Below are 26,202 nucleotides of genomic sequence, written 5' to 3'. Positions count from 1 at the left end.
GAAAGAAAGAAGCTGAGAAATGCGACTGACGCCGGCCTGAGTCTTGACAGGCTGACTGGAGAGTGCATGAGGCGGAGAAACTGAGAAAGAATAAGGAAATCAACGAGTGAACTATGAAGTATGAATTATGAAACCCTAGTATGTATATACTTAAGGGTAAACTAGTAAATTAGTTAATCCTTATTGGGTTATCGGTTTTACCCAATAACAGAATTGCCAAAACGAGCCCGAACCGATAACCCAATAAATTTTTTTTTAACCCGTTACCGAACCGTTAACCCAATAACCCAATACTGATAACCCAATAAATAATTAACGGTTCGGATTATCGGTTTTACCCGATATATGCCCACCCCTAGCAGCAGCAATGGTGCCAGAGTTTAGGATTTAAAATTTAGAGTTTAAATATAATAGAAAATTTAGGATCAAAAAGCAAAGTTGTCCTTGCGAAGCAAATCACATTTTAACTTCGAATGGAATAATCTTTTATGATCAATTATAAACTTATAATTTACATAGAATAAAGTAATTTTGAAAAAAATTGTGCAAGTGATCATATAACTAAAATATATTTGTAATTATGCATAAAACTGATTTCACCAGTCGCCAATAAATTCTATTAAAATTGAGTTTAATTTTAATCGATTGAAAGTCAAATATCTTTGCGAAAAAACAACATAGGACTAAAATTGAAATAAAACGATTACAAAATGACCACTATATTCCATATTAGTAATGCCGAATTTTATGTGGCAAATTAATGATTGTATTAACTAAACAAAATTTAAATTTAAATTAGTTTTCCTCATACAGTTAATACAAATTTCCAAATGAACCAATTGAATTGTATTTCTTACCCGACCCGTTTTTTAAGTCGCCGAACTCAACCTCATTTTGCTACACACGTGTCTCTAACTTTAAAGAGCGCCGTACGATCAATAAGAGTCTTACAAGCAGTGGTCCCCATAATTATCTGAAGTCTAAACTAAATCCATAATTAATTAACAAAATTGAAGATATCCAGAAGCATCCTGACCCTTCGTCACGCTAAAGCTCATTCTAAAACCTTAGAACACTCTAGAACCTAAACCCCCTTTTCTTCACACGATTTAAGCCTCCCCATCTTCTCCCTTCAGAACAACGCCATAATTTGCTTCACTGAGTTTGATTCTCTCTTTCTCTCAATTCATTGTAATTGCATTTTGTATTTTGCGGAAGAATGGAAGAGGATTTTGATATTCCACAGGCAGAAGGAATGGACGAGGATATGGATCTTCCCGACGACCCGATAATGAAAGTCGGCGAAGAGAAGGAGATCGGAAATCAAGGTCTGAAGAAGAAGCTTGTTAAGGAAGGTGAAGGATGGGAGACTCCTGAGGCTGGTGATGAAGTCGAAGGTAATTAATTAAGTAATTGCAATTTTATTATCTACAGTGCGAAACTGAATCTGAAATATTTCACGTTAATGTGTTATTTGTGCTCACAATGAAGTCAAAGCCAATCGATTGCACTGGTATTATCTGAAGTTCCAAAAAGGTCTGAATTGTTTCATGTTAATGTGCTACTTGTGCTCACAATGCTCTTTGGATTAGCTCATAGTTTATTAAAATGGTCGTTGGATTGATTAGTAGCTATTGTAACTAGAACACGGAAGTTGTTCATTTTAATGTATTATTTGCGCTCATAATGGTCATTGGATTAATTCTGAGCTCATTGTTATGGATTTTGGATTGGTTAATTTGTAATTGCTTCATCTACTTTGCCATAAATCTGAATGATTTAAATTTATTGTGTTATTTGCACTTAAAAGGATATTTGGATTAACTTTAGCTCATTGCTATGGTGTTTGGATGAAATAGTTCCAACTGTATCATCTACCTTGCGATAAATATGAATTTATTCGTGTTATTGTGTTGTTTGAGCTCACGTGGGTTTTGCATTAACTGTCAGTTCATTACACTGGTACTCTGCTTGATGGAACCAAGTTCGATTCCAGTCGCGATAGGGGGGACCCGTTCAAGTTCACTCTTGGTCAAGGTTAGTGAGAGTTTTCTTTAACTTTTTTTTGTATTTGCTGGTTAATGGTCGGTGAGTAATTGTCTGTGATTTGATATAATAAATGAATTTTATTTGCAAGATGCGGTATGTTTATGTTGCATTGGCTGCTCTGCTTAAAAGGAGTCTTTTAGAATTAGTCTGTTGTAGGCATTTACTGTATTATGAAGCCATAAAATGCGCCAGTTGAACCGTTAGAGATATTATGAGTTCGAGGGACCTGTTCTATTTCAGAGCCTCTAAATTGCTATAAAAGACAAATTGCGAAGACATTTTCTATCATTGAAGTGAAAGAGGCTTGATCAGAGCAGAATGTGCATAGGGGTTTTATTGAAGCGGAGTTCGTATATGGTAACCTGTGAAGCCTGTCCTCAATTTTATAATGGAATGTAGGATTTTTTTAGCTCCTTAAAAAGGTCTGAACTTTACGACAGTAAAATTTTGATAAATGAAAATCTGAAAATGCAGTGACGGTTATTCATTAACACTTTTATAGCTTCCTCCGAGATCATTTTTCATGTTTCTGTAAAAGATGATTGTAATGGACGACTCTGGCATCTCAAGTTAGATCTCAGTTATCATCCTCAATCCTAGAGATTAAGGGTTGAGACGACTGATGGTTATTAAAGAATGTAAACCAATACTGGATGTGGTTGAAATTGAATTGTATATGAAATCCTATTAACACCAAGAAAATACAGAATTCTTCATTATGAGCAAGTCTCTGATGTGTAGGTAACAAGCTTTTCCTTTAGATGAGAAAGTTTTTTCTTCAAGCTAAAGCTGACATGCTGATTTTTTCCAACTTATAATAGGACAAGTAATTAAAGGATGGGATCAAGGTATAAAGACTATGAAGAAAGGTGAAAATGCTATTTTCACTATTCCTCCGGAGCTGGCTTATGGAGAGAGTGGTTCTCCTCCAACTATCCCACCAAATGCCACTCTGCAATTTGATGTTGAATTGCTATCATGGGTGAGCGTAAAAGACATTTGTAAGGACGGTGGAATTTTCAAGAAGATCCTTGCAGAGGGAGAGAAATGGGAAAACCCAAAGGATCTTGACGAAGTACTAGGTATGTTTTATCAGTTTCAATTCAGAGGGGTCTATGCTTATATCTCTTTGGAACATAGATTAAGCATTTTCTTTTGCCTCACAATTTAGTCAAGTACGAAGCTCTGCTCGAAAATGGCACAGTGGTGGGAAAATCAGATGGCGTGGAGTTCACTGTTCAAGATGGTAATCTTTGACTTCATATGCCCTGCAATGTTTTATTAGGTAAATAATGCAGTTTGTGCTCTGACATCCTTAATGGAACAGGTTATTTCTGCCCTGCTCTTGCTAAGGCTGTGAAAACTATGAAGAAAGGTGAAAAGGTCCAGTTGACAGTGAAGCCACAATGTAAGCGGCGCTTGCTGATAAGTGACTTTTGTAGTCGTTTTCCAATAAGAGGGATCTCATTAACATGTCTGATTTCTTTTGCTACAGATGGCTTTGGAGAGAAAGGAAAACCAGCCTCGAGTGATGGAGGAGCAGTCCCACCTAATGCCACACTACAAATCAACTTGGAGTTGGTCTCGTGGAAAATTGTTTCAAGTGTTACTGATGACAAGAAAGTAGTAAAGAAGATCTTGAAAGAAGGGGAAGGATATGAGAAACCCAATGAAGGAGCTGTAGTTAAGTGTAAGTCACGAGAAAATCTTAATAGTTTGTGCTTGTAAGATGCATGAATACTCTGATATGACAGTTGTTTCGGTTTGCATATTGCAGTAAAACTGATCGGCAAGTTGCAAGATGGCACAGTCTTCATAAAGAAGGGCCATGATGGGGAAAATGAAGATGAACTTTTTGAGTTTAAGACAGATGAAGGTATGACTTCCAATACATTGTTATCTCTCCGGAGATCATTGCTTTGTGATTTTCACTGTTCTATTATTCTTTGACTAGTATTGATTGAGCTCTGATTTACCCTGAACAGAGCAAGTTATAGATGGGCTAGATAGAGCTGTAATGACCATGAAGAAGGGTGAAGTGGCACTGCTTACAATTGCACCTGAATATGCCTTTGGTTCATCCGAGTCAAAGCAAGATTTAGCTGTTGTTCCTCCTAATTCAACCGTGCATTATGAGGCTGAACTTGTTTCCTTTGTCAAGGTATGTGATGTTCTCTTTTTTTTTTTTTTTTAATTTTTATTTTCTGACGTTTAGCTATTTGGCACTGTTTCTGGATCTATATTTATCATATTCTCTCACTGGTGCCTGTAGGACAAGGAATCATGGGATATGAATACTCAGGAGAAAATTGAGGCTGCTGGCAAGAAGAAAGAAGAAGGGAATGCACTGTTTAAGGCTGGTAAATACATAAGAGCATCTAAGAGATACGAGAAGGTATATACTTAGCTTTTACAATGTAGTTCGGAGCAAGATTATTGGGTCGTTATTCTCTCAAGCAGCGAGAAGTTATGTGTGTCTGGTTTACCTAACTGCACAATTCAATAAATGCAGGCTGCCAAATTCATCGAGTATGATACTTCCTTCAGTGAGGAGGAGAAGAAACAATCTAAAGCGTTGAAAATCAGCTGCAACTTAAATAATGCTGCTTGCAAGTTGAAATTGAAAGACTACAAGCAGGCTGAGAAACTGTGTACCAAGGTATTAGAACTTTAAACACTGAAATCATCCCCCTCCCCTTCCCAAAAAAACTCATCCTTGTATAGATTCTACGCTTTGTTTTTCGCACCAATAGTGTGTGAGTGCTAGGGGCGAAGGTACATAGCCCTAAGGGTGGTCAACTGACCACCCTTCGTCGAAAAATTACAGTGTATATATAGGTAAAATATTAGATTCTAATGGTATATAACGTATATTGAACCCCCTTTATCGGAGATTTTTTACTATTCAAGTTTGAACACCCTAAATGAAATTCCTGGCTTCGCCACTGGTGAGTGCTGCAGGTGTTAGAACTGGAGAGCACCAATGTCAAAGCTCTTTACCGCAGAGCTCAAGCATATATGAACATGGCTGATCTGGATCTGGCTGAATTTGATATTAAGAAAGCTCTTGAGATTGATCCCGACAACAGGTATATAACCAAGTTTACTGTATTACTACGCCCCATGTATCATTCTGTCAGTCATGGTGCTGAAGCTTGTTCCCTTTTATGATGCAAAGGGATGTGAAGCTTGAATACAAAGCTCTGAAGGATAAAGTCAAGGAATTTAATAAGAAGGACGCAAAGTTCTACGGAAACATGTTTGCCAAGTTAAATAAGCTGGAAACGGCAAATTCATCTGTAAGTTCTAGACTATGTAACCCCTCGACTTCATGCAGCTTTACCTCTTGTTCTGATATTGACTTGTGTCACTGTGTTGTGCAGAAATCTGCTCCCAAGGAACCAGAACCGATGAGCATAGATAGCAAGGCATAACTTGACTTGGACATGATACATCACATAAAAGAATCATCATTATTTTCTGGCATAGCTGTAGTTTCTATGAGATGATGAGCTTTAATATGTGTCATCTAGTCGTAGGAAAAAATGTTTGCTGAATAAGCTGACTGAAATTTGGGACTTTGTATTGGTTATTTCGGATACTAAGTGGGTCCTCCTGTAATAGTCTTTTTAGGTGAATCGAACATATTTGGTGTTCCGTAATTTGTTTATTTTGTGTGTTAATACTTAGTGTGTTATTAAGTGGATTAATTAAATTAATTTGGATGGATGTCAAAACCAGTTCATGCACCTCTTAATTCATGAATGCCAAGCGAAGATGCCTTGGATCAATAGCTGATGACATTCACCTTTATTCCGATAAAAATAAATCCTCGGCTGAAGACTAAACTAACTGTGAAACGTAAGCATCAAGGCCCTTATTGCGGTTTAAAATGCAGAATTCTGCACCACAAGCCATACAATGTATATTAGCAATGCAAAATTTTACGTAGAATGACGTACGAAATCTATCAATTGAGTCCTTTGAGTATGATAATCTTCATTGACATTAGAATAGTTATGCATCAGTAAAAAGTGTGGCAATGTAGAATTTGGATACGATTTATACTTGATACCTCTTAGTATCCAGATCCCAGCAATGAGACTTGCATTCAGCAATGAGTATTTTCACGTCAATTTTAAGTCGGAAAACACCTTATCTTCTTACAGTTGATATTGTTTGTTATATTGGCAACTCAACAAGTTAGGAGCTGAAATTGCTAAATAAAAATATTTCTAGCTAGGATAAATTGAGCCAGGATAGTTAGGGGTCAAAGTGTACAAGATGAAAGTTAGCAACTAACTTTCTAGTGGTAGTTAGAGGTGGTTGTACAGAACCTTTTATCTCTTCTTTGCCTCTCATTTCCAGTTGATAATGGAGAACTCATCCAGTTGATAATGGAGAATTGAGTTCTCGATAATCTCTCTTCATCTCAATTCCTTATGCATGTCACCTTCCATTGAAAGCTAACATGGTATTAGAGCGGTCGATTTAGCTCCGCTATTAATCCTCCTCGGTCAATTACATAATTCCAATTTTCGATTTCAAGCTCACTTCGTCGGTGATCGTCGCCCCAAAGCTACGGTTTTCAATTCAGAGCAAAAATGGCAATTGATGAAGGAACGAGTGCTGAGATAGTGCTAGGGCACACTCATCTTTGTGTTTGCGACTTTCGGACACGCTCGAAGAGCATCTGATGGAAGAAGCTAATAGAGGTTGAGAACTACAATCTGTAGTCTAGATTTATGAGAACTGGATTGTTTACGAAGAACAAAATCAGATTCATTGACGGAAGCTGTAAAAAGGAGAACTTTAAGAAGGATTTGCATGATCAATGGGAAAGATGCAATACATTTGTATTATCGCATATAATGAATGTTGTTACCACGGAGCTCAACAACACTGTGGTCTATGCATATTCTGCATACAATGTATGAAAGGATTTGAAGGAACGTTTCGACAAAAAGGAATATTTCTAGGATCTACAATTTACATCAAAAGCAAGGGTTGGCACCAATGTCCACTTACTATTCGAAACTGAAGGATTTAGGGGATGAGTATGATGCTATGACACCTACGCTTTCATGTCCATGTCTTGAATCGAAGGTGTTTCTGGAACATATTCAACAACAACGTCTGGTACGATTTTTAAGTAGTCTAAATGAATCATTTGCTCGGGCAAAAAGGCAGATAATGCTAATGATTCCAACTCCAAACATAAATGAAGCCTATGCAATGGTAGTGCATGATAAGAAAAAGCGAGCCAAGGCAACTGGCATCAGTAATTTGAATATAGGAGCTTAGGCAATAGTATATAACACAAGTCATAGAGCTAACACAATGGCTTCCAATGTAGGTTATGGAGCTAATATTGTGGCTTACAACACAGGACAAGCATACACTGGGGGATACAAGCAAAAAAATCAGTTGTACTGTGATTACTGCAAATTAAAAGGTCACACTAGGAATGTTTGTTACAAGCTAGTTGGCTATCCGACAGACTTCAAGCCAATGAAGGCAGCTTTTGGAAGGAATGTGACTGCAGCACACGATGTGTAGATTGACAAATCTAAATGCCGTGATGAGCAGAAGTAATGTACAAGAAGTGCACCAGCGGGACATTTCTTCACAGAGGAGCAATATCATCAGCTTCTTCAAATGCTTAACCAGACTAACACTTCAGTTGACACAGTTGCTCATGCCAAGGTTACGGGTATACCACTGTCACTTCTGAGTATGATCAAGGAAAATAGGTGGATTATAGACTCAGGAGCTACTAATCACATGGTGTCTAGCCAATATATATACATTGACTATGTGGAGTTGTCCAAGAATAGTTTGAGCAAGGTGAAATTACCCACTGGAGAGGCAAGTGTAATTACACATTTAGGATCTTCTAGTATCTTAGATGGCATGTTGATCAAGAATGTGCTATATGTACCTAAATTTAAGTACAACTTATTATCAGTGTCTAAGCCGACCAAGGATCTGGGCTTATTTCTTTCCTTCTTTCCTACCTGCTATGTGTTAGAGGATATTTGCAGTGGAAAGGTGAAGGGGATTGGTAGAGTGGAGCATGGATTGTATGTGCTAGATCAGACTATACTTGTAGCAGTTCTTTAAGATGAGGGACCTAAGAGAGTTAAAATTGTTCCTTGGGATTGAATTTGCTCGATTTGACAAAGGCATAAACATGAGTCAACGAAAATATGCTCTAGACCTGATTTCAGAGCTTGGACTAGCAGGAGCCAAACCTGCTAGCACACCATTAGAAGTAAATCAAAAGTTGACCTCTCTTGATTTTGACAAATAGGTGCCCTCTTCAATAGACACTGCTCCAAACCCTCTCTTGAAGGATACTGGTGAATTTCAAAGACTAGTGGGAAGGTTACTACACTTATCAATGACTAGGCCAGATATATCATTTGTTGTACAGACATTAAGTCAATATATGCATTCTCCAAAACAATCTCACTTAGATGTGGCTAGAAGAATTGTCAGATATGTCAAAAGTGCACCGGGCAAGGACTGTTATTGCCTTCATCTGGTGATGGCACTCTAAAGGCATATTGTGATGTCGATTGGGGAGCATGTCTTCAGACTAGAAGATCAGTCACTGGTTACTCAGTGTTCTATGGGAATGCTTTGGTTTCTTGGAAATCAAAGAAGTAGGAAACAGTGGCAAGGAGTTTAGTTGTAGCAGAGTTTAAAAGCATGGCTTCAATTGCGGCTGAAATTCTTTGGCTAATTGGTCTGTTTGGTGAATTAGGTGTTAAGCTGCAATACCTTGTGCCTCTGTTCTGTGATAGCAGGGCTGCGATCCAAATTGCAGCAAATCCCATTTTTCATGAGCGTACAAAATACATAGACATCGATTGTCACTTTAACCGAGAGAAGATAAAGGCTGGAATTATAGGGACTGTGTATGTGAACACTAAGGAGGGGATAGCAGATTTACTCACTAAGGGTCTTGGCAAAGCACATCACCATCATTTACTTTGCAAGCTTGGAGTGAAGAACAATTTTCTACCCTCCAGCTTGAGGGGGTTATTGAGCGAGGATAGTCAATACTGTATATGTATTGGAAGTTTAGGGGTCAAAGTATACAAGATGAAAGTTAGCACCTAACTTAACCAATTAGTTGTATTAATAGTGGTAGTTAGAGGTGGTTGTAAAGAACTTTTAATCTCTTCTTTGCTTCTCATTTTCGGTCGATAATGGAGTTCTCGATAATCTCTCTTCATCTCAATTCCTTATGCATGTCACCTTCCATTGAAAGTTAACAGGATAGTACAACGAATTCATGATTGACACATAACCATAAGATGTAACCTTATTATTACACTAGTTTGCATCCTTATTTCTTACTCTTTCTAAAGCCAACTTCTATTAAGAAGTGAGTCCTTTTCCACTTTGAAACAACGGATTAAGAAGTAATTATTTTTTTGGTTATCCTTATCAGCAGTTTCAGTCTCTATTCAAATGCATTATTGATTATTGTAAAAGGAAGAAATGTTTAAATTTGACTTTGCTCAGAGTGGTTAAATGAGACCATGCCTTTAGCAAAATAACTCAAATATTCCCTTCGTCCTAATCTAAGTACTCCATCATACTTTTATTTATAATTTGTCCCAAAAGAATATTATATATATTTCTTGAAATAATTTAAATTCAAACATTTCAATTTGATAATTTATAACTATATAAATTTTTATAGCTTGTATTAAAATACAAGTTTTAATTATTTATTTTCGTAAACTCTTTGTCTGGTATAGAGATGCAAGATACAAGACCAATATTGAAAAGCCCAAAAATGATAGAAGTTCAGCCCAGCCCAAATATTATGGCCTACACTTAACGTTAGGGTTTTAGTGCGCTCGTTCCAAGTAGAAGATAGTTGTGAGGGAGTGTCTCTTAGCTGCTTAGCTCTCAGCAACCATGGGTATGAATCTGAACCTGCTCCTCCCTTCTCTACTACTATAATTTACAATTTGCCTTAAAATAGAGACGGTTTTATTAATTTTACGTTCTTTTATTTATGGATTTGAAGGTATCTCACGAGATTCTATGCACAAAAGACGTGCCACTGGTGGCAAGAAGAAATCTTGGAGGAAGAAGCGAAAGTTAGTTCTGCTGCCTTTTTCTTTTTCCTAAATATCTGTCCCTATCTCTGTCACACGGATCTTTCATTTTCGGTACTAAGTTCGTATATTTAGCTAAAAAACTGCGTGTAACCGTACTGTTGTATGAACACAACGCGTAAACTAGTCCAATTAATGTAGGTCTCTGTCTGTTTAGGATTTGTTTGGCTCGAAGGAAATAGTTTTTCAGTGAAATAAGTGGTTTTCTCTGGTGTAAGGTTGGTGATTGGAAAATATTTCTCGGAAGAGTGTTAATTAAATATCGATATTAATGTCAGAAAACAGGATAGTGTTTGGACGGAATTTTTTGAGTTGTATATATTGATAATGATAATTAAGTGGTAGTTGGAGCAAATGATATGGAGTTAATGTTGGGATGGTAGTAAAGAGGAATGATTTCCATGCATAAGTGAGTAAGTCATTTTTCCATTTTGGTGCAGAAAATGACTCCATTTCCGGCAACAGTCATATTCCTTCCTATTCGTATCTGTTGTTTCTAAGGTAGAAGTAGTTATTGCTGTTTCTAATTAGTGATTAGAAACAGCAATTACTACTTTGCTGCTCATGATTTAGTGATTTATTGCTGCTCATGATCTATTTCAATCAAACAACCAACTATGTGTCATCCAAATTTGTTGGGGTCGACGATAGGAACAATTATTATATAAAGTAAGATAACGGAACAAAATTGATTTGTAAATCCTTGTCAAAACTAATTAGTGCAGTAAAAGAGATTGATTAAATGGTCTTTTGGTTGATTTGGTATAATAAAACAAAGAAGGGTGATAACTGATATCTATAGGGAAGCAAAATAAAGGACATAAATAGTTATAACAAAATGACTGCTATGAATATACCCTTAGCAGAGCTGATGTGGAAAAAAAAACTGATAAACTATGTTATTGCAATATGATGTTGTAGAGGAAAGACTCACAGCAATCTGGGCACACAGCTAATTTGTGTGAATCTGTTTTCTTGTTGTTAAAGGTATGAGCTTGGCCGTCAACCTGCGAATACCAAGATCTCAAGTAACAAGACAGTCAGACGAATTCGTGTTCGTGGTGGTAATGTGAAATGGAGAGCACTGAGATTGGATACAGGAAACTATTCATGGGGCAGTGAAGCAACCACCCGCAAGACTCGTATCCTTGATGTGGTCTACAATGCCTCGAACAATGAACTTGTTCGCACACAAACTCTAGTTAAGGGCGCAATCGTTCAGGTTGATGCAGCACCTTTTAAACAGTGGTACCTCCAGCACTACGGTGTTGACATTGGTAGGAAGAAGAAGGGGGCTGCTAAGAAAGAAACTGCTGAGGTACCCAAAATTTGTTATCTTTCTTCAATACCTGAATATCATCATTTAACTAGTAGTTGTTGATTCCTTGCTATCTGGCTTCTACAGCTCTTTCATTTTGCTAATCAATCATAATTCGTCATGCCATGCAAGTTATTACTGGTGACCATGATCTGTGACTTGCTTTGACATAGTTTCGTGTTTGGGCATGATTTTATGATAAAAAATAACTTGCCCAAGATTGAGAAAAAGAGAGAAAGATAGAAAATGTACAAGTGAAGGGAAAAAATAGGTCTTACTGAGGATACTCTTGACCTCTTACAATGCAGCGAGCAAAGGCTGTCTTTCATATTGTTTGATCCCTGCTCAGTTACATTCTGCTGTATCTACATGAAGATATTTTTCTTAATTTACCAACTACTGGTTTACCCACTTTACCTACAAGTGTTCAACTCCAGCAACTATTTTATTCAACTTTCATAACAGTATCCTTACATTTCCATATGTTGGGAATCTGAATGTCCAAAGTGATGTTTAAGTAGTGATGCCTTCCTTCTTTCCCTTATATATTGATGACTTTTTTTTGGTCGACAATGGCAGGAGGGAGAAGGTGCTGCTGCTGCAGAGGAAACTAAGAAGAGCAACCATGTAGCCCGAAAACTTGAGAAGCGCCAGAAGGATCGCAAACTTGACGCTCACCTTGAAGAACAATTTGGTGCTGGTAGACTCTTGGCCTGCATCTCATCTCGGCCCGGTCAGTGTGGCAGAGCTGATGGGTAAGTTCCGCCTTAACACCCCTGCTTTATGGCCCAAGGCCTACGACAATGTTTTTGCATCTGTTCCACTCAAGTGATGATATTTGATTGCGATTGACAGGTATATCTTGGAAGGCAAAGAACTTGAGTTCTATATGAAGAAATTACAGAAGAAGAAGGGCAAGGCTGGAGCTGGTGGAGCTGCTTAATTGAAGCTCTTAGATTTTTGAGACTAATTTATATGTTTTTCCTTTTTACTCGTTAATCAACTTGGTTTGTGAGGATATTTTTCTATATGCAGTATTCTTTAATCCTACCATGAGTTGACGTTGATGCCTGGACTTCATCTGTTATTGTTGGCGTTGATTAGTTGTTTCAGTTTCTTCTGAAAATCTTTTGCCATATTTTTAACTATAAATTACAGAAATTGTGCTGCAAATTACTAGTTTGGTAATTAGTTGTTGCAAATACCGAAACATTGGTTCAAAGCTTCTTCACTCTTGTATTTTTCAAACCTATTTTGAAAATGCTTTTCTTGAGTCGTTTGCGTGCATTTTACCCTTGTCAGACCTTATTTATAGGATCACATTGGTTATGTTATTGTTGTAAAGACTGAAACATTGGTCTCAGATATCTTTCTCCCAACTTCGAAGCAAGATTCTACCTCCCTAGACCTCACTGGATTTTTTGTTGTTTAACTTCTAAGCAAGATCAAACTAGAGTTAGAACTAAGTGTGGCCCTTGGCCTTGGATTAGTATATTCTTTTACCTATGTATTAGTGGAATTCAAGATGTCCAAAATATCAGCTTTAGTACAAATTAGTGGTTGCAAAACTTGTAGTAAGAGATGATATAACTTGTCGTGCATCAAACGAGGAAACACGACCATGAGTGGATGCTAACAGCCACTTTAACTTGGAAAAGATGGAATGACATTGACAGAGATCAAATGATCAAATATCACTTCCAACTACACTATCTTACTAGTTGTACACCATTATTGCTCTTTGTTACCTGGTTGGTAATTGTTCTTTTTAACTTCTTGAGCCGAGAGTCTATCGGAAATAGCCTCTCTATTCCATTGGGGTAGGGTCAAGGTTTACGTACACTCTATCTTCCCCAGATCCGACTCGTGGGGTTTTACTGGATTGTTGTTGTTGTTGTATCAAACTTGTACTAACAACAACATCAGGATCCAAAATTTAAAATTAATGAGTGCGACTAGACATATTATGAGTAACAAATACATATTATGTATGTGTATGAAATGTGGTCGATTAGACAGCATTTGCTGCTATCTCTTCTCATCCACCATTTTAACGATTTTTAGGTTCAAGTATATTTTTCTATATAATTTGCTGATTCTAGATCAATATCAATATTCAATAAAATACACGTCGTCGACCTTTACTTGCACAATTTTTTGTTACTCCACGACTTTTTTTATGTTATGGGGTCCTCAAAACTGATTTTAGGGGCTCTTCACTTTCAAAATTGGTTGAGTCTCAAGTGTACTTCAGAAAGAGTGAAAAATATAGGGTTCTTTTTCTCCTCTGATGCACTTAATGTAACATAGAATTTCATCATAACTAGAAAGAATGCAAAATGGGTGTTGAGGAGACCAACCATTTGGTCATTCAGTTGTAGTTTTTTAAGTCCTAAATTTGTGTCCTACAAAAAGACATCAAATTTGCGTCAGTGTCTATTCACCTCTATCTGTCTAAAGTCTTAAAAATTCTTTTCTTGATAAAGACTTCACTTCTTTTTGCTTGTCATTTTTCACTTTAATCTCGTGTCCAATTTGTGGAGGCTCTAAGCTTTTCTTCTTTTATGAAACCATTATCAGATTTTGGTACATGATTATGACCATGTAACAAAAAGCCCTTTAAAGGACTAATGAATAAGAAGGTATTCACATGTTGGGTCGGAGCTAGTCTTACGGTTGCACGTAGGATCGAACTCAATAGCTTTGATACAAATATTGTATTTGTCATAAGAAATACATAGAAATTATTAAGATAGAACCCAATAATTTATATGAATTTCAAACTCGTAAACTTCAAATCCTAGCTCCGTCTCAGTTCACATGTATGTCTGATACACCATTTGAGACTTTACTAGCACGGTACAAACACTATTATACAACCATTTTTTTTTTGGGTGTTGATTTTCGTTAATGGGTGTTTAGCTGCACCCATTACTGAACTGGGTCAATACATAAAAATATCTGAATATAAAAATAGATCTGATACCAATACGACTATCTATTTCAATAGTTGCATTTAAACTTCATGTCAACCTAAAGATCTGATCATAAATATGTTGTTTGTCCGGTGAAAGAATGCTCTTGTTTTGATCATTTTGAGGTATATATGGAATAGTTATTTTATACGTTCATTTATCTTTCAAAAATATTTGTGTGTGGTTTTGTAGGACCCAAGTGCCGTGAAGCTGAAACTTTTTTCTAAAAAGTATAATTATACAAATTCGCACCTCTTGTTACAACAACAACAACAATAATAACAATAATAATAATAATAATAATAATAATAATAATAATAATAATAATAATAATAATAATAACTAATGCGTGATACTCTCGTTTTTTAAATTAAAATCTTAAATCCACATTTGTAGGCAACATGTTGAGTTACCAACAAAGTCAATTGTCAAATTGGTACGACTAGAACTTTTCGTACTTCATTCCAGGGGCTAGGTGGGGTTTGGTAGGGCTCTCCATAGATGACTTGCATATTGTATTGTGCCCCTTTATGGTAGTTACTGGTCGATATTATTGCATGCCATTTAATTTATGGTTTTATGTTTAGATAATTATTTATGCGATTTCTGCTGGAGTCACTAATTCTTTTTTGTTTTTCTTTTTCCTTTTCCTTTTCTTTCCTGAGCCGAGGGTCGATTGGAAACAGCCTCTCTGCCCTTTCGGGTAGGGGTAAGGCCTACATATTACCCTCCCCAGACCCTACTTTGTGGGACTATACTGGGTAGTTGTTGTTGTTGTTGTATAATGTTTAACGTGCAAGGAAATAATTTGTCTTCTAAAACATCTTTTTCACTAATCTTATCATCTGCATATAAAAGCACAAACTTATCTAGGTTCAATTTACTTTGTAAGTTTGCCAATTAAGTTAATTTTTTTGGTAGTAATGGTAATAAAGTAGAAAAATGACTAGAAGCAAAGAAGCCACTTACCTTTGCTCTTTTTTGCTTTTTGAGCTTTATGACACGCTCATGAAATAGCTCATGACCTAATGAACAATGAGTTTATGTATTCAACAAAATTTAGTGTTTTGGCGTCAGAACTGTATATATGTGAAAAATATAAATAGAGTTAGATATACATTTCAAAACTTACAACGTCTAAATTCTGAATTTATTACTGTGAACGTAGACATAGTTTTCAAGATCCTATCAGCTACTTAACATGAGGGAGAAATTAATGAAATATATAGATAAATATGGATTCAAGATTTTAAACCAATTGATGGAGAAATAATATTGCTGATTTATAATTTTTCAGAATTATTTTGCAAATGCCTCAAATGTCTTTTTACTGGCCAATTCAATTCATTCCTGATTAGTCTTTACTGGTGCATTCAAAAAAGAAATTGAAGTATTTGAATTTTAGATAGGAAAAAGAAAAGTAGAATTAAAATGCACAAATGTTATTTATCTTATTCAGACAAGGAGAGTTACATTAGACTAAGAACAAGACATCAAAGTCCTGCCTGGAAATCGTCATAAATATTACTATTAAAATAGTAATCTAACCTTGGAAATTAATACTGAAATTATTTGATACTCCTATATAGTTAAAGTGTGAACACAGATCTAAATAACCCTAATAATAGGGGATTAGATTAAAAATTCAACTTCCTAACGGATCTCATTACATGATTGTTGTTTTCTTCTTTTTTAAAAATTTCCTTTTTTGGCTGGGGACAAGTCTGTCGGCCTAAATATTTTGAAGTATTATTAGCAAAATGTTGTGTGATTGTTAATCGGACCTAGTGTCGTGGTAAATAAAATGGGTGCAAATATTAAAGATCTGAGTCCAAATTCTAACGCGACATAAAAAATACTATAGGGCGCAGTTCGGATTGGATATGCGACGTTCGATTTGGACTTTCGCTTTTCGGATTCAAGCGATGACAATCCAAATCAGTTCGAATTGGATCAAATTTTTTAAGTTCAATTTCAGATTTATCGTTTTGGATATTGTGAACTTTCGATTTTGAGTGTATAAATTGAGATGCTTCTACTTTTTACAAAAATGATCCAAATGAAGTACTCATGTTAAATTGATGGAAAAGCTCACTCATTCTTGCCGCAATCATCCAAATAAAGTATTCAAGTAATAAAATTGTTATTATATTAAAAGAATACAATAGAGACAATAATTCGGCCGATAATAAGTAGCAATAGTAAAATCATGTTCAAATAAAAAGTATCCTGACAGTAACTTAGTAATTAATATTGAATATATGAGATAATATCAAATGGGTGGGGTATTAAACTTATTACTATTAGTATATGGATAATGGACTAAATATAAAGTATAAAAATTTCGAGTTTTCGGATATCCAGAAATCCGAAGTATCGAATCCAATATTCAATCTAAAATCATAAAATTTTAAAAGTTAAACTAAGCTATTTTTTCCTCTGTTTAAACTTTGATGGACAGATATAACAAATATTGAACTAGTGAAAGATAGGAAATATTCGATGAAAGAATTCACATGCACGTAAGCTGGTTCAAAGTTCAAACATCATTATTTAAAAAATATTATTATAACAATAAAAGAAGATCATTTTTGAAAGAATCTTTCTTATTAAAACAAGATAAGGCTGCAAAGCAGAAATATATTGTTAAACCCCATAAACTTGATTTTTACTAACCTTCTTTCATCAAATGATTAATCTATCTTTTTCTAAGGTATCTTTCCATACATGAACTCCACTACTCCATTTAACCTTTTCCTTGTTCATTTAACTATTTTGAATTAGTTGAAAAATTATTAAAGTTCTCTGATTTCATTGGGTCTAGTCAGAATCTCACCAATTGACAACCTGGGATTTTTTTATGTCCCCCCTTAATTTAATCATTATTTCATTAAGAAAATAAGTTAGTAGTAGATTTACTGACTTTTTTGTTTAATTGGACTTTTCAGCTCTGTAAAACAGAAGAACAGAAGCTTCTCTTTCTGGTTAATCTATTGAAAATTATCCCCAAAGAAAATGTGCTAACATGGCATCTAAAGTTGAAAATTATGAACTACTATAATTCAAATTTCAGCGGAGACAAAAAAACGTAACGTGATTTCTTATAATCTTCTAAGTTTTAGGTGAAGTTACCTGGTACACGCAAAATAAAACATGTACTCAATTAAAATAGTCGAGGTGCACGTAAGACAATCCAAACATCACCGTTATTAAAGAATTCGCCCCTGTTTGGCCATACATTTTCCCAAATTTAATTTGAAATTTATTTTCAAATCCCATGTTTGGCCATAAATTTGACCCACATTTTGGCCAAAACTCAAATCACATATTTGAAATCTCAAATTCAGCTAATAAGCTGAATTTGGGCCAAATTTCCAAAACTTGGGAATTATATACATGTTTTCCCAAAATAAAGTTGAAAAATATATTTTGAAATCGTATATCCAAACACATTTTCATCTTCAAACCAAACTTCACCCAAATCAGATTTTTCAAAATAAATTTGGGATCTATGGCCAAACGCTAGCGAAAAAAGATGTACCATCATGATTCTTGATATGAGGGTGTGAAGGCCAAAAATTAAGGTAGAGGATTAGCAGGTAGCCACACGTTTTCCTTTTCATATCAGTAGTATTTCTCTTATTCCTAGATTTCTAGTAATACATGTTGTTTGCTTTAGTTATTCTATTTTTCTTGTTGTTGTTACTTCCTATTTTTTCTCGTTGTTGTTACCCTTTCTTTTTCATGATTTTGCTACTATTATATTTTTTTTCAGCCGAGTGTCTACCGCCTCTCTACCTTCACAAGATAGGGATATATTCTGCGTACACACTACCCTAACTTAGAGTTCTAACAAAATTAATCATTTCATATTGAGACTTTAGAGCAAAGAAGGACAATAATACAGCTGGTTACAACATAACTATATAATCATAAATGGTTTGAATTTTTCTGATTTAATCACTGTATAATTTGACACCAACCATAAGCAAATCTTTTGAAGATTTGGGATATATCTTGTCAATTGATATGATTATGTAAAAGAAAACTAATCGACAATGATTTGGAAAATGAAAGCTCGTAATAATATCTCTATTTTTATTGCTTTACAGAGAAATATATCTTACATGAGGTGCTGTTAAGATTATGCACCTAAATTACTTTTTCCCCCTAACATTATACAGTACATACTACAACTCATCCAAAGTAAAAATTAGAATGCTTAAACCAATTATAGATTACAATAAGCCCCTTAAAACTACACCTAATCTTGTCAATTAGCAAATTTATGAAGCAGATTAAACTAAAAATCTCTGCTTATATACAAGCAGTCTCTTTCTCCTGTGGGGTAAATTGTGGTCCTGTGAATAAATGAATGGTGATTACATCTCAATTTTCATGTTAAGACGTCGAATTAGGCGCTGCATCAAAAGAAACAAATGTATTAATCACAATATAATTTTTTTTTCTTATTATCAGCTAGAATTCTTATTGAGCCGAGGGTCTCCCGGAAACAACATCTCTACCCTGCGAGGTAGGGGTAAGGTCTGCGTACACTCTACCCTCCCCATACCCCACTAATGGGATTATTACTGGGTTGTTGTTGTTATCGGCTAGAATTCATAGTATAAGTGGCACACTTCCCGGTGACAAATTCAGAATTTAGACGATATGAGCTCTAAAATGCATATCTAACTCTATTTATACTTGTTTTTCATGCATAGTCAACCCCGAAATACTGAATTCTACACTTTCCCATAATTACTTCCCCCGCCTCCAAAAATAAAATAAAAGAAACAAAAATTTCCTTCCCATTTTCTTACCAGGAAAAGCTTGTGACTGCAATGTTAAATCCTGGTGGCTCAATCCCATCTGAACAATTGTTTGCAGTTCATCCTCACAGATTGTGTGAAGCTGAATCAAGAAAGTTGACAAATACTAAATTAGAAAATGCAAATATTTTTACTGTCAAGAGTATATGAATAGTAATCTACAGAGTAGTTGAAATAGGTTAATTACCTGAGTAAGATTTTCACAAAATCCATCTAATGGGAACACTTGTTGTGGCAAAGAGCCATTTGGTTGACATATCTGAAAGAAAAACAAAAAAAAAACCATAAATTAAATTAGAATGTAATATAAATGTTACAAGGAAGCCATTCATTGCTTTGCAACGTTGCTCGGATTCTCCGAAAATGTGCTGGGTGCGTGTCAGATCCTCCAAAAGTAGTGCATTTTGAAGGATCTGACATGAGTGCAGCGGCATTTTGGAGAGCCCGTCCAACATAGCTGAGATGTCAAAAACTTACATCTTTTGAGAGGAAATTATCTATGTGAAAATCCATTCTTGGGTTCATTGAAGCCAACTTCATGGATAGGAACTACAAAATATTGCATTAAGGATAATTGATTAATTAGACAATGAACAAAAAGAAATTTCATGTGCCATTTTCATAACATACTTTATTAAAATCTTGAATTACCTCAACTTGGCGTTGGAGAGACTGTACATAATTTATAATTTCGTCAAGCATTAATGCTTTTCCAGTCACCTAATAAAAATTGTTTATTTAAGTTAGAATTGGACTTAAAATGGAAGTTAAACCTCCATCTGATCATAAAGAGAGTAAAGAAAATGAGAAACAAAGAAATTTACTGAAGCATTTGGGACAAACCTTATTACAGCCTGGTACAAGATCTTGCAAAAACTTCATTCTTTGACTGATCTTCTCTCTACGGACCTAAGCAAATGGCGAACAAAGCGATCATTAAATAATACTACAGACGAAAATTTTGCCCCTTCTAAAATTGAGTTAAAAAAAAAAAGCATGCCCCTTCTAACAGTTTAAGAGAGCATTGGACATAAATTTGGCTGAAACTTAAAAAATGAGTTCTTGAAAAATAATTTTTGGAAGTTGAAGTTACGTTTGGGCATATATTTTATTTGGAAAAAAGTTAAAGTATTAGCGGAAGAAAAAATTTCACCAAAAAACTGCCATAAACCAGTTTTTGGAAACTCGAAAAAAATTTAATTTTTTTTCAAAAATAGATCATATTCCATGAACAAATAGTATTTTTAATTTTTTTTTTTGAAAAAAAAAAACCAAAATCTATGGTCAAATGATGGCTAAGTATTTAGACGAGTTGGTGACACAACTATCATAACAATATACAGTCAAAACTCTCTATAACAGGCTCGTTTGTTCCGATATTTTTTGGTTGTTATCGTGAGGGGTTGTAAAAAAGGAAACATATTATAACATAACATAAAAATTTATTCCGAAAAAAATTGACTTGTATAGTGAATGATCGTTATATAGAGATGCTGTCACAGAGAAGTATGAATGTATGTTAAGAAAATATAGTTAAATTAAAATGTATACTCTGTAACAATACAGTTCAAGAAAACAAACAAAACAAAAAAGAAATCAAAGAATTTAAGAGGCTTACTCTTTCAGCTAGACTATGACTATCAGTAGCTTCACCTCTTCTTGCTCTAACATGAATCCAATCCTTTGTTGGCTTTTGCTCTTCCTTTGTTTCTTTCTCATTTTCATCACCTTCACTACCATTTATTTCCTCCATTTTAACTGTTCCATTTTTCTTCCCATTACCTTCTGTTGATTTAGATCTCTTTTCCTTTGTATCAACTCCAACCTCATTATAATTCTTTCCTTTTCCTCTTGAAACTGCTTTTCTTTTCCTAGAATTCAATACATTTGAAGTTTTTGACGCCATTTCACCACTTGGGATTTGCTCAGAAACAGAACAATCTTCATTAGAATTGGCATTATTAGGACCTGAAATTTTGCCCAAATCCAAATTTTCACACATCATTTCCACCTGGGTTTGGCCTGAATTTTTGTTCTGTAGTACAAGAGAAGGACTACTCGATATTCTAGATAATTTTTCACTCCCCATTGGCCCAGTACTAGATCTATGACTCAATTCTGTATTGTTTAGCCCAAATTGACTCGTTCTGCCATTAAAACTACTGCTACCAAAACAAGAAAATTTAGCAGCTCTATGTGAAAACTCTGGATTAGCTGAAAATGTAGGAAATTGAGGAGGATTTACTGGAACTGAAATATCAAAAATTGGTATATTATCTCGTAATTTTGGAGGAGAGTTTAAAGGTGTACTATAACATGAAGTCATAGTGGAATCACTGTTATTAATATTATTAATATGATCATAATTCACAGCATAATCAGTGAATTGAGGTGGAGGAGAGCTACAAATTGTGCCTAATTTTCCAGCTAATTCGTGGAGTGCGAAATTATCATTGGAATTTACAGAATTGGAGGCAACAGGAGATGAGACCATGGAGCTCAAAGCTGAATCAAGTTCATGAGGTGAAAATAGGGAATTTAATGGAATTTTGGGTTCAAAATGGAGGAGAGGTGGAATTCCACCATTAGAGAAGTAGTCTTTGTCCATGAAAATAGAAACTAACTCAAATTTTGACAAGAATGAGATTTAGTTATGGCTGATTTTCTCCTATTTATTTTGTAAATGTGTACTTAAGCTAGATAAAGAGAGAGACAGGAGGAGTTTGGTTAATGTTGGTAATAGAAGGAGAAAGAAGATGTGGAGAGAAAGAAAGAGGAGGAAGGAAAATAAATTTGCAGAGACTGAGATTAAATAGGCGGAAAGGAAAAGTTTTTGGAGTGTGAACTACGGGTGACAAAGGACGGGTCGAGTCGGCTATGGTACGCATCGAAAACGTAAAAATAGCACGGGTTAGTCAGCCTTTGCAAAGTCATTGAAAAATAACTACTATTTTGTTGCAACACAGAAAGTTCCGGCATAATATACTGGAGATCGGTGCACATGTGTATGAACTTCCAACATAATATGCTGGAACTCCAACACGCGGAAAGTTCCAGTATAATATATTGGAGATTGGAGCACCGATGCTCCAATCTCCAGTATATTATGCTGGACCAATATATTATATTGGAACCCAGTATAATATACTGGAGTTCCAGTATACTTATATTGGAACTCCAGTATATTATACTGGAGTATTTTTCCGGATTTTGAATAGTGTTTTCGTTCAGATTTATCTTTACATGAAAATGGCTAAATTTCGATTACTTTTGAAATTATGGCCATTTTTGAATGACCACTAGTAAATTTGGCTATTTTTGAATTTCTCCCATCGAAAACGGGTAATGCAAAAATGAAAAAATTATCCGATCCGACCCTTATTTAATATAGACAAAAATAGGTTAACGAGCGTATAATATGGATATCTATATTATCTATTATTTCTTGAATATGATCACTTTTAGGAGAATTTTTAGTCTCCCAAAGTTGGGGAACCCCCAATTTGAGGCTTTACAAATGTTAAAGTTAAACACATTGTTATTCATTTTCTAAATGTATAATATGGTTCTTATCCATATTTGACTGTTTCTTAAAAGTTTATTGTCCAACACATTTTCTAATGAATAATATGAGTGGATTCCTGTTTTCTTTTATCCATTTTGCTACCACTAGTGTGAATTATAGGTCTAAGAAGTATTGGTAAGAGGTAATAAGACAGGATATAATGTATTTTCAACTCACCGACGACATGACCTTAGATAGAAGGATATGAAGATCGCGAATTAAGATAGAAGGTCAGTAAGTAGTCGAGTATTGTCTCGCTTCTCGTGGAAGAGGTTTGGTGGTCCTTTCGAGCCCATTATCTGCTTCTCCTGTTATACAAGTAGTATTAATACTATTCTGGTATTGTCTTATTCTTCAATTTCTATTACTACCTGTTGTTTCTTGTGCTTCGGTCATCTTATTACTTTATTGTTGTTAATGTCCCATTTTTTCAATTGTTTTGTTATGCTTTCCTTATTTTTTTTCATGACTTCTTCACTACTGAATTTCTTTTTTAAAACTGATTTAGTATGCATTCCTCGAGTCTTCACTACTGAATTTCTTTTTTAAAACTTGAGCCGAGCGTCTATCGAAAACAGTCTTTCTGCCTTCACAATGTAGGCATAAGGTCTACATTATACTGAGTATGTTATTATTATTGTTTGTTATTTATAAATTTTAAATTCGCATGTAGCTACAGTTAAATAAAAAACTCTCCTATAATAAATTACAATTTTGAATAGAAGAAAAATTGACTTTATAAAAATCTCTTATGTTTTATATATTAATCCTTTATTTGTTTATTATTATTATTAGTATTATTTTGCGAATCACCAAAAAAGACATCATATAGTAACTACATTGATATTAATAATGAGTCATAAAGCTAACACGAAAGTCCAATCTCCCTGTTGAAAGTTGAAAATTACCAGTTATCCCTTCATCCATGACTTCGTATAAGTTTTCGTCGATTTATGCAACAAATTTCCCCTACATTACTCTCGTTTAGGTCATTAACAAGTTCTACATAATTTAATATGTTAAAATCATTTTTTAATGAAACAATTTAACGTGTTTTTGGCAGGTCAATCACTGTATTATTCCAACTTCTCCGGTTTAATCGGATACTGTTGGATTTTCATACTCATAATAATAATAGTAGTAATTTATTAACGATAATTACTAATCACTCAACTTGGTTTCTTAGAAATGCAATGACAAATATGAATTCAAGTATTTCTCACATCTCTTCCAGTAGGCGCCAAGCAGAGATAATTAGTAGTGCTGGTTTAACGATTCAAAGCAAAGTCCAAACTGACATAATTAAATAATTATTTCGTTAAGTGGTGAATTTATGTAACGGTGTAAATTAAACTGGTTGTTTGGTTATCTGGAGAGGGTCTCGGTATAAAATTTAAACTTGGGATTACATTTATCTCGAATTTGATAATTGGTAGTATTAGTTAAAATTGGTATAAATTATATGCTATTTATTCCATATAGTAGGATGTGAAATTATAGTATTATAATCCAAAATCTTATTCCAAACTAAACGCCACCGAAGGCATTATCAATATTTGTTCGGCTAAAGTGGTCCAAAAATACTCTTAAAATGGTGAGATACTGTCCGCTCTGGATCAAGCTCGTATGGTTTTTCTCAAAACTCACACTATTAAGTAGCTTATTTTTTTTTTCTACTTTCCGTGTGAAACTTTGGTCATACACACCCAATAATATTTTCACATTTGTCCAATCATTTGGAGATGTGCAACCTAGATTAACTAGAGAATTATTAATTTCTCGTTTTATGATCGATTACGTGTAATTATCTTTTAAATGATAAATGACCTAACTTAGCGTAATATTATTTCTACACTATTAAAAGTATGAATCAATTATATTAAATTCTAAACTGGTTGAGCATGTTATATTAATCATAAAAATAACTATATATTCTGAATGTATAAGATCTATCATATCATTGTTGGATTATTTTTACTTTTGACCATCTACTTACTGTAACTGCATTTCTGACCTCCAACGCTTCTCGGTAAATCTAGTCAGAGCAGTAGTGACATAGTAATAGACCTTCAGGCAATATTACATGATCAAAATCTGCAAAGAAGATTCGCGGTTGGCCGGTTTGAAACTCTCTCAGCGCACGTTAGCCTAAACGTACGCCGCCATCGGGAGGAGAGCAAAAACTGCGATTTCGACAGTGAATTCGGGTGCGACAAATGCAGGGAAGGGTGGGAACCAAGGTGGTGGCCATGGGAAAAGGATTTCTGAAGTTACCAGTCCTAAGCTCAATGCAACAGAGATTGAAACAATCAGCGATAAAGTGGTTAATCCAGCGGAATTTCAATGAACTTCGACTGAATTAGTGATACGGGAAACTAATTCCAATGGAGAGGGGAGCAAAATAAGCTCACAAGTCCAGAGGAGTACACCGGTGAAGGAGCGAGTGGAGAATTGGAATGAAGCAACAAAAAGCTTGGGTACAGGGGGAAGACGATCATGGGCTGATGAAGTTGAACTTGCTGAGAAGACTGCAGGTAAGGAATCGAAATCTAGGGCATCTGTGTGGGATAATTTTGATATACCAAAAATAATGAACGGTGGCTTTAAGCTTGAGTTTGTTAACCCTACTACTATGGGGGAACAAAGGATAGTGAAAATTGAAGATGACGATATTGTTTAAGAGATTGAATACTGGAGGAATGCTATAGTGTGTTATGTATTAGGAGCACACCCTCCATTTGCAGTCCTAAATGGATACATATAGAGAAACTGGGGGAAGTTAGGCATAAACAAAATAGTAATGATGATGAATGGTATAGCCCTGGTTAGATTTGAGAATGAGGAGGGGAAGAATGAAGTTATTCAAGGGGGAATATATCATTTTGATAACAAACCATTCATAGTGAACACTTGGAACGCAGATATGGAATTTACTCGAGAGGAATTATTTTCAGTTCCTATTTGGGTCAAACTGCCGGAGTTGAACTTTAAGTACTGGAGTGCAAAGAGTTTGAGCAAAATTGGTAGCCTAATTGGGAAACCTCTCATGGTGGACAAGAATACTGAAAAAGAAACTTGGGCTAAACTTTACAAAATTGTTGGTTGAAGTGAAAGTTGGTGAAAAATTGCCAGAGATTTAGAAATTAGAAAGGTAATGTGATTGAACAAAGAATAACATACGAGTGAAAGCCCTCTATATGCTCTAGTTGCAGCAAATATGGGCATACAAAAGATATTTGTAGGAAAAACAAGACAACAATGGAAGGCAAGGTACATGAAGGAAGCAAACAACCAGAGAAGGTTACACAATAGAATGCTGAAA

General features: G+C 35.0%; 3 protein-coding genes across 3 annotated transcripts; 2 read left to right on the top strand and 1 right to left on the bottom strand.

Annotated features, from left to right (window-relative positions):
• The first annotated feature begins 1,033 nt into the window (after nucleotides 1–1,033).
• LOC109212116 (peptidyl-prolyl cis-trans isomerase FKBP62-like) lies at nucleotides 1,034–5,595 on the top strand. Its single transcript, XM_019375728.1, has 13 exons — nucleotides 1,034–1,397; nucleotides 1,951–2,037; nucleotides 2,871–3,131; nucleotides 3,221–3,295; nucleotides 3,377–3,457; nucleotides 3,545–3,739; nucleotides 3,827–3,925; nucleotides 4,035–4,210; nucleotides 4,322–4,444; nucleotides 4,562–4,708; nucleotides 5,011–5,138; nucleotides 5,228–5,348; nucleotides 5,433–5,595. Exons 1-13 carry the CDS (start codon nucleotides 1,220–1,222, stop codon nucleotides 5,481–5,483), a joined length of 1,722 nt encoding a protein of 573 aa, XP_019231273.1. The 5' UTR covers nucleotides 1,034–1,219; the 3' UTR covers nucleotides 5,484–5,595.
• Nucleotides 5,596–9,884: 4,289 nt separating this feature from the next.
• On the top strand, nucleotides 9,885–12,588 carry LOC109212117 (40S ribosomal protein S8). Its single transcript, XM_019375729.1, has 5 exons — nucleotides 9,885–9,991; nucleotides 10,100–10,172; nucleotides 11,178–11,508; nucleotides 12,088–12,263; nucleotides 12,364–12,588. The coding sequence occupies exons 1-5, from the start codon at nucleotides 9,988–9,990 to the stop codon at nucleotides 12,449–12,451; spliced, it is 672 nt and encodes a 223-aa protein (XP_019231274.1). The 5' UTR covers nucleotides 9,885–9,987; the 3' UTR covers nucleotides 12,452–12,588.
• Nucleotides 12,589–18,558: 5,970 nt separating this feature from the next.
• Nucleotides 18,559–22,111, bottom strand: LOC109212118 (transcription factor bHLH78-like). Its single transcript, XM_019375730.1, has 7 exons — nucleotides 20,934–22,111; nucleotides 20,159–20,224; nucleotides 19,967–20,035; nucleotides 19,793–19,864; nucleotides 19,503–19,574; nucleotides 19,307–19,397; nucleotides 18,559–18,904 (listed from the first exon to the last, which is right to left on the bottom strand). The coding sequence occupies exons 1-7, from the start codon at nucleotides 21,921–21,923 to the stop codon at nucleotides 18,885–18,887; spliced, it is 1,380 nt and encodes a 459-aa protein (XP_019231275.1). The 5' UTR covers nucleotides 21,924–22,111; the 3' UTR covers nucleotides 18,559–18,884.
• Nucleotides 22,112–26,202: the final 4,091 nt, after the last annotated feature.

The sequence above is a fragment of the Nicotiana attenuata genome, unplaced genomic scaffold (assembly GCF_001879085.1).
Source record: "Nicotiana attenuata strain UT unplaced genomic scaffold, NIATTr2, whole genome shotgun sequence".
In the NCBI taxonomy this organism is placed as follows: Eukaryota; Viridiplantae; Streptophyta; class Magnoliopsida; order Solanales; family Solanaceae; genus Nicotiana; species Nicotiana attenuata.
The sequence above is the reverse complement of the archived record's forward strand: the minus strand, read 5'-3'. Positions and strand labels throughout refer to the sequence as shown.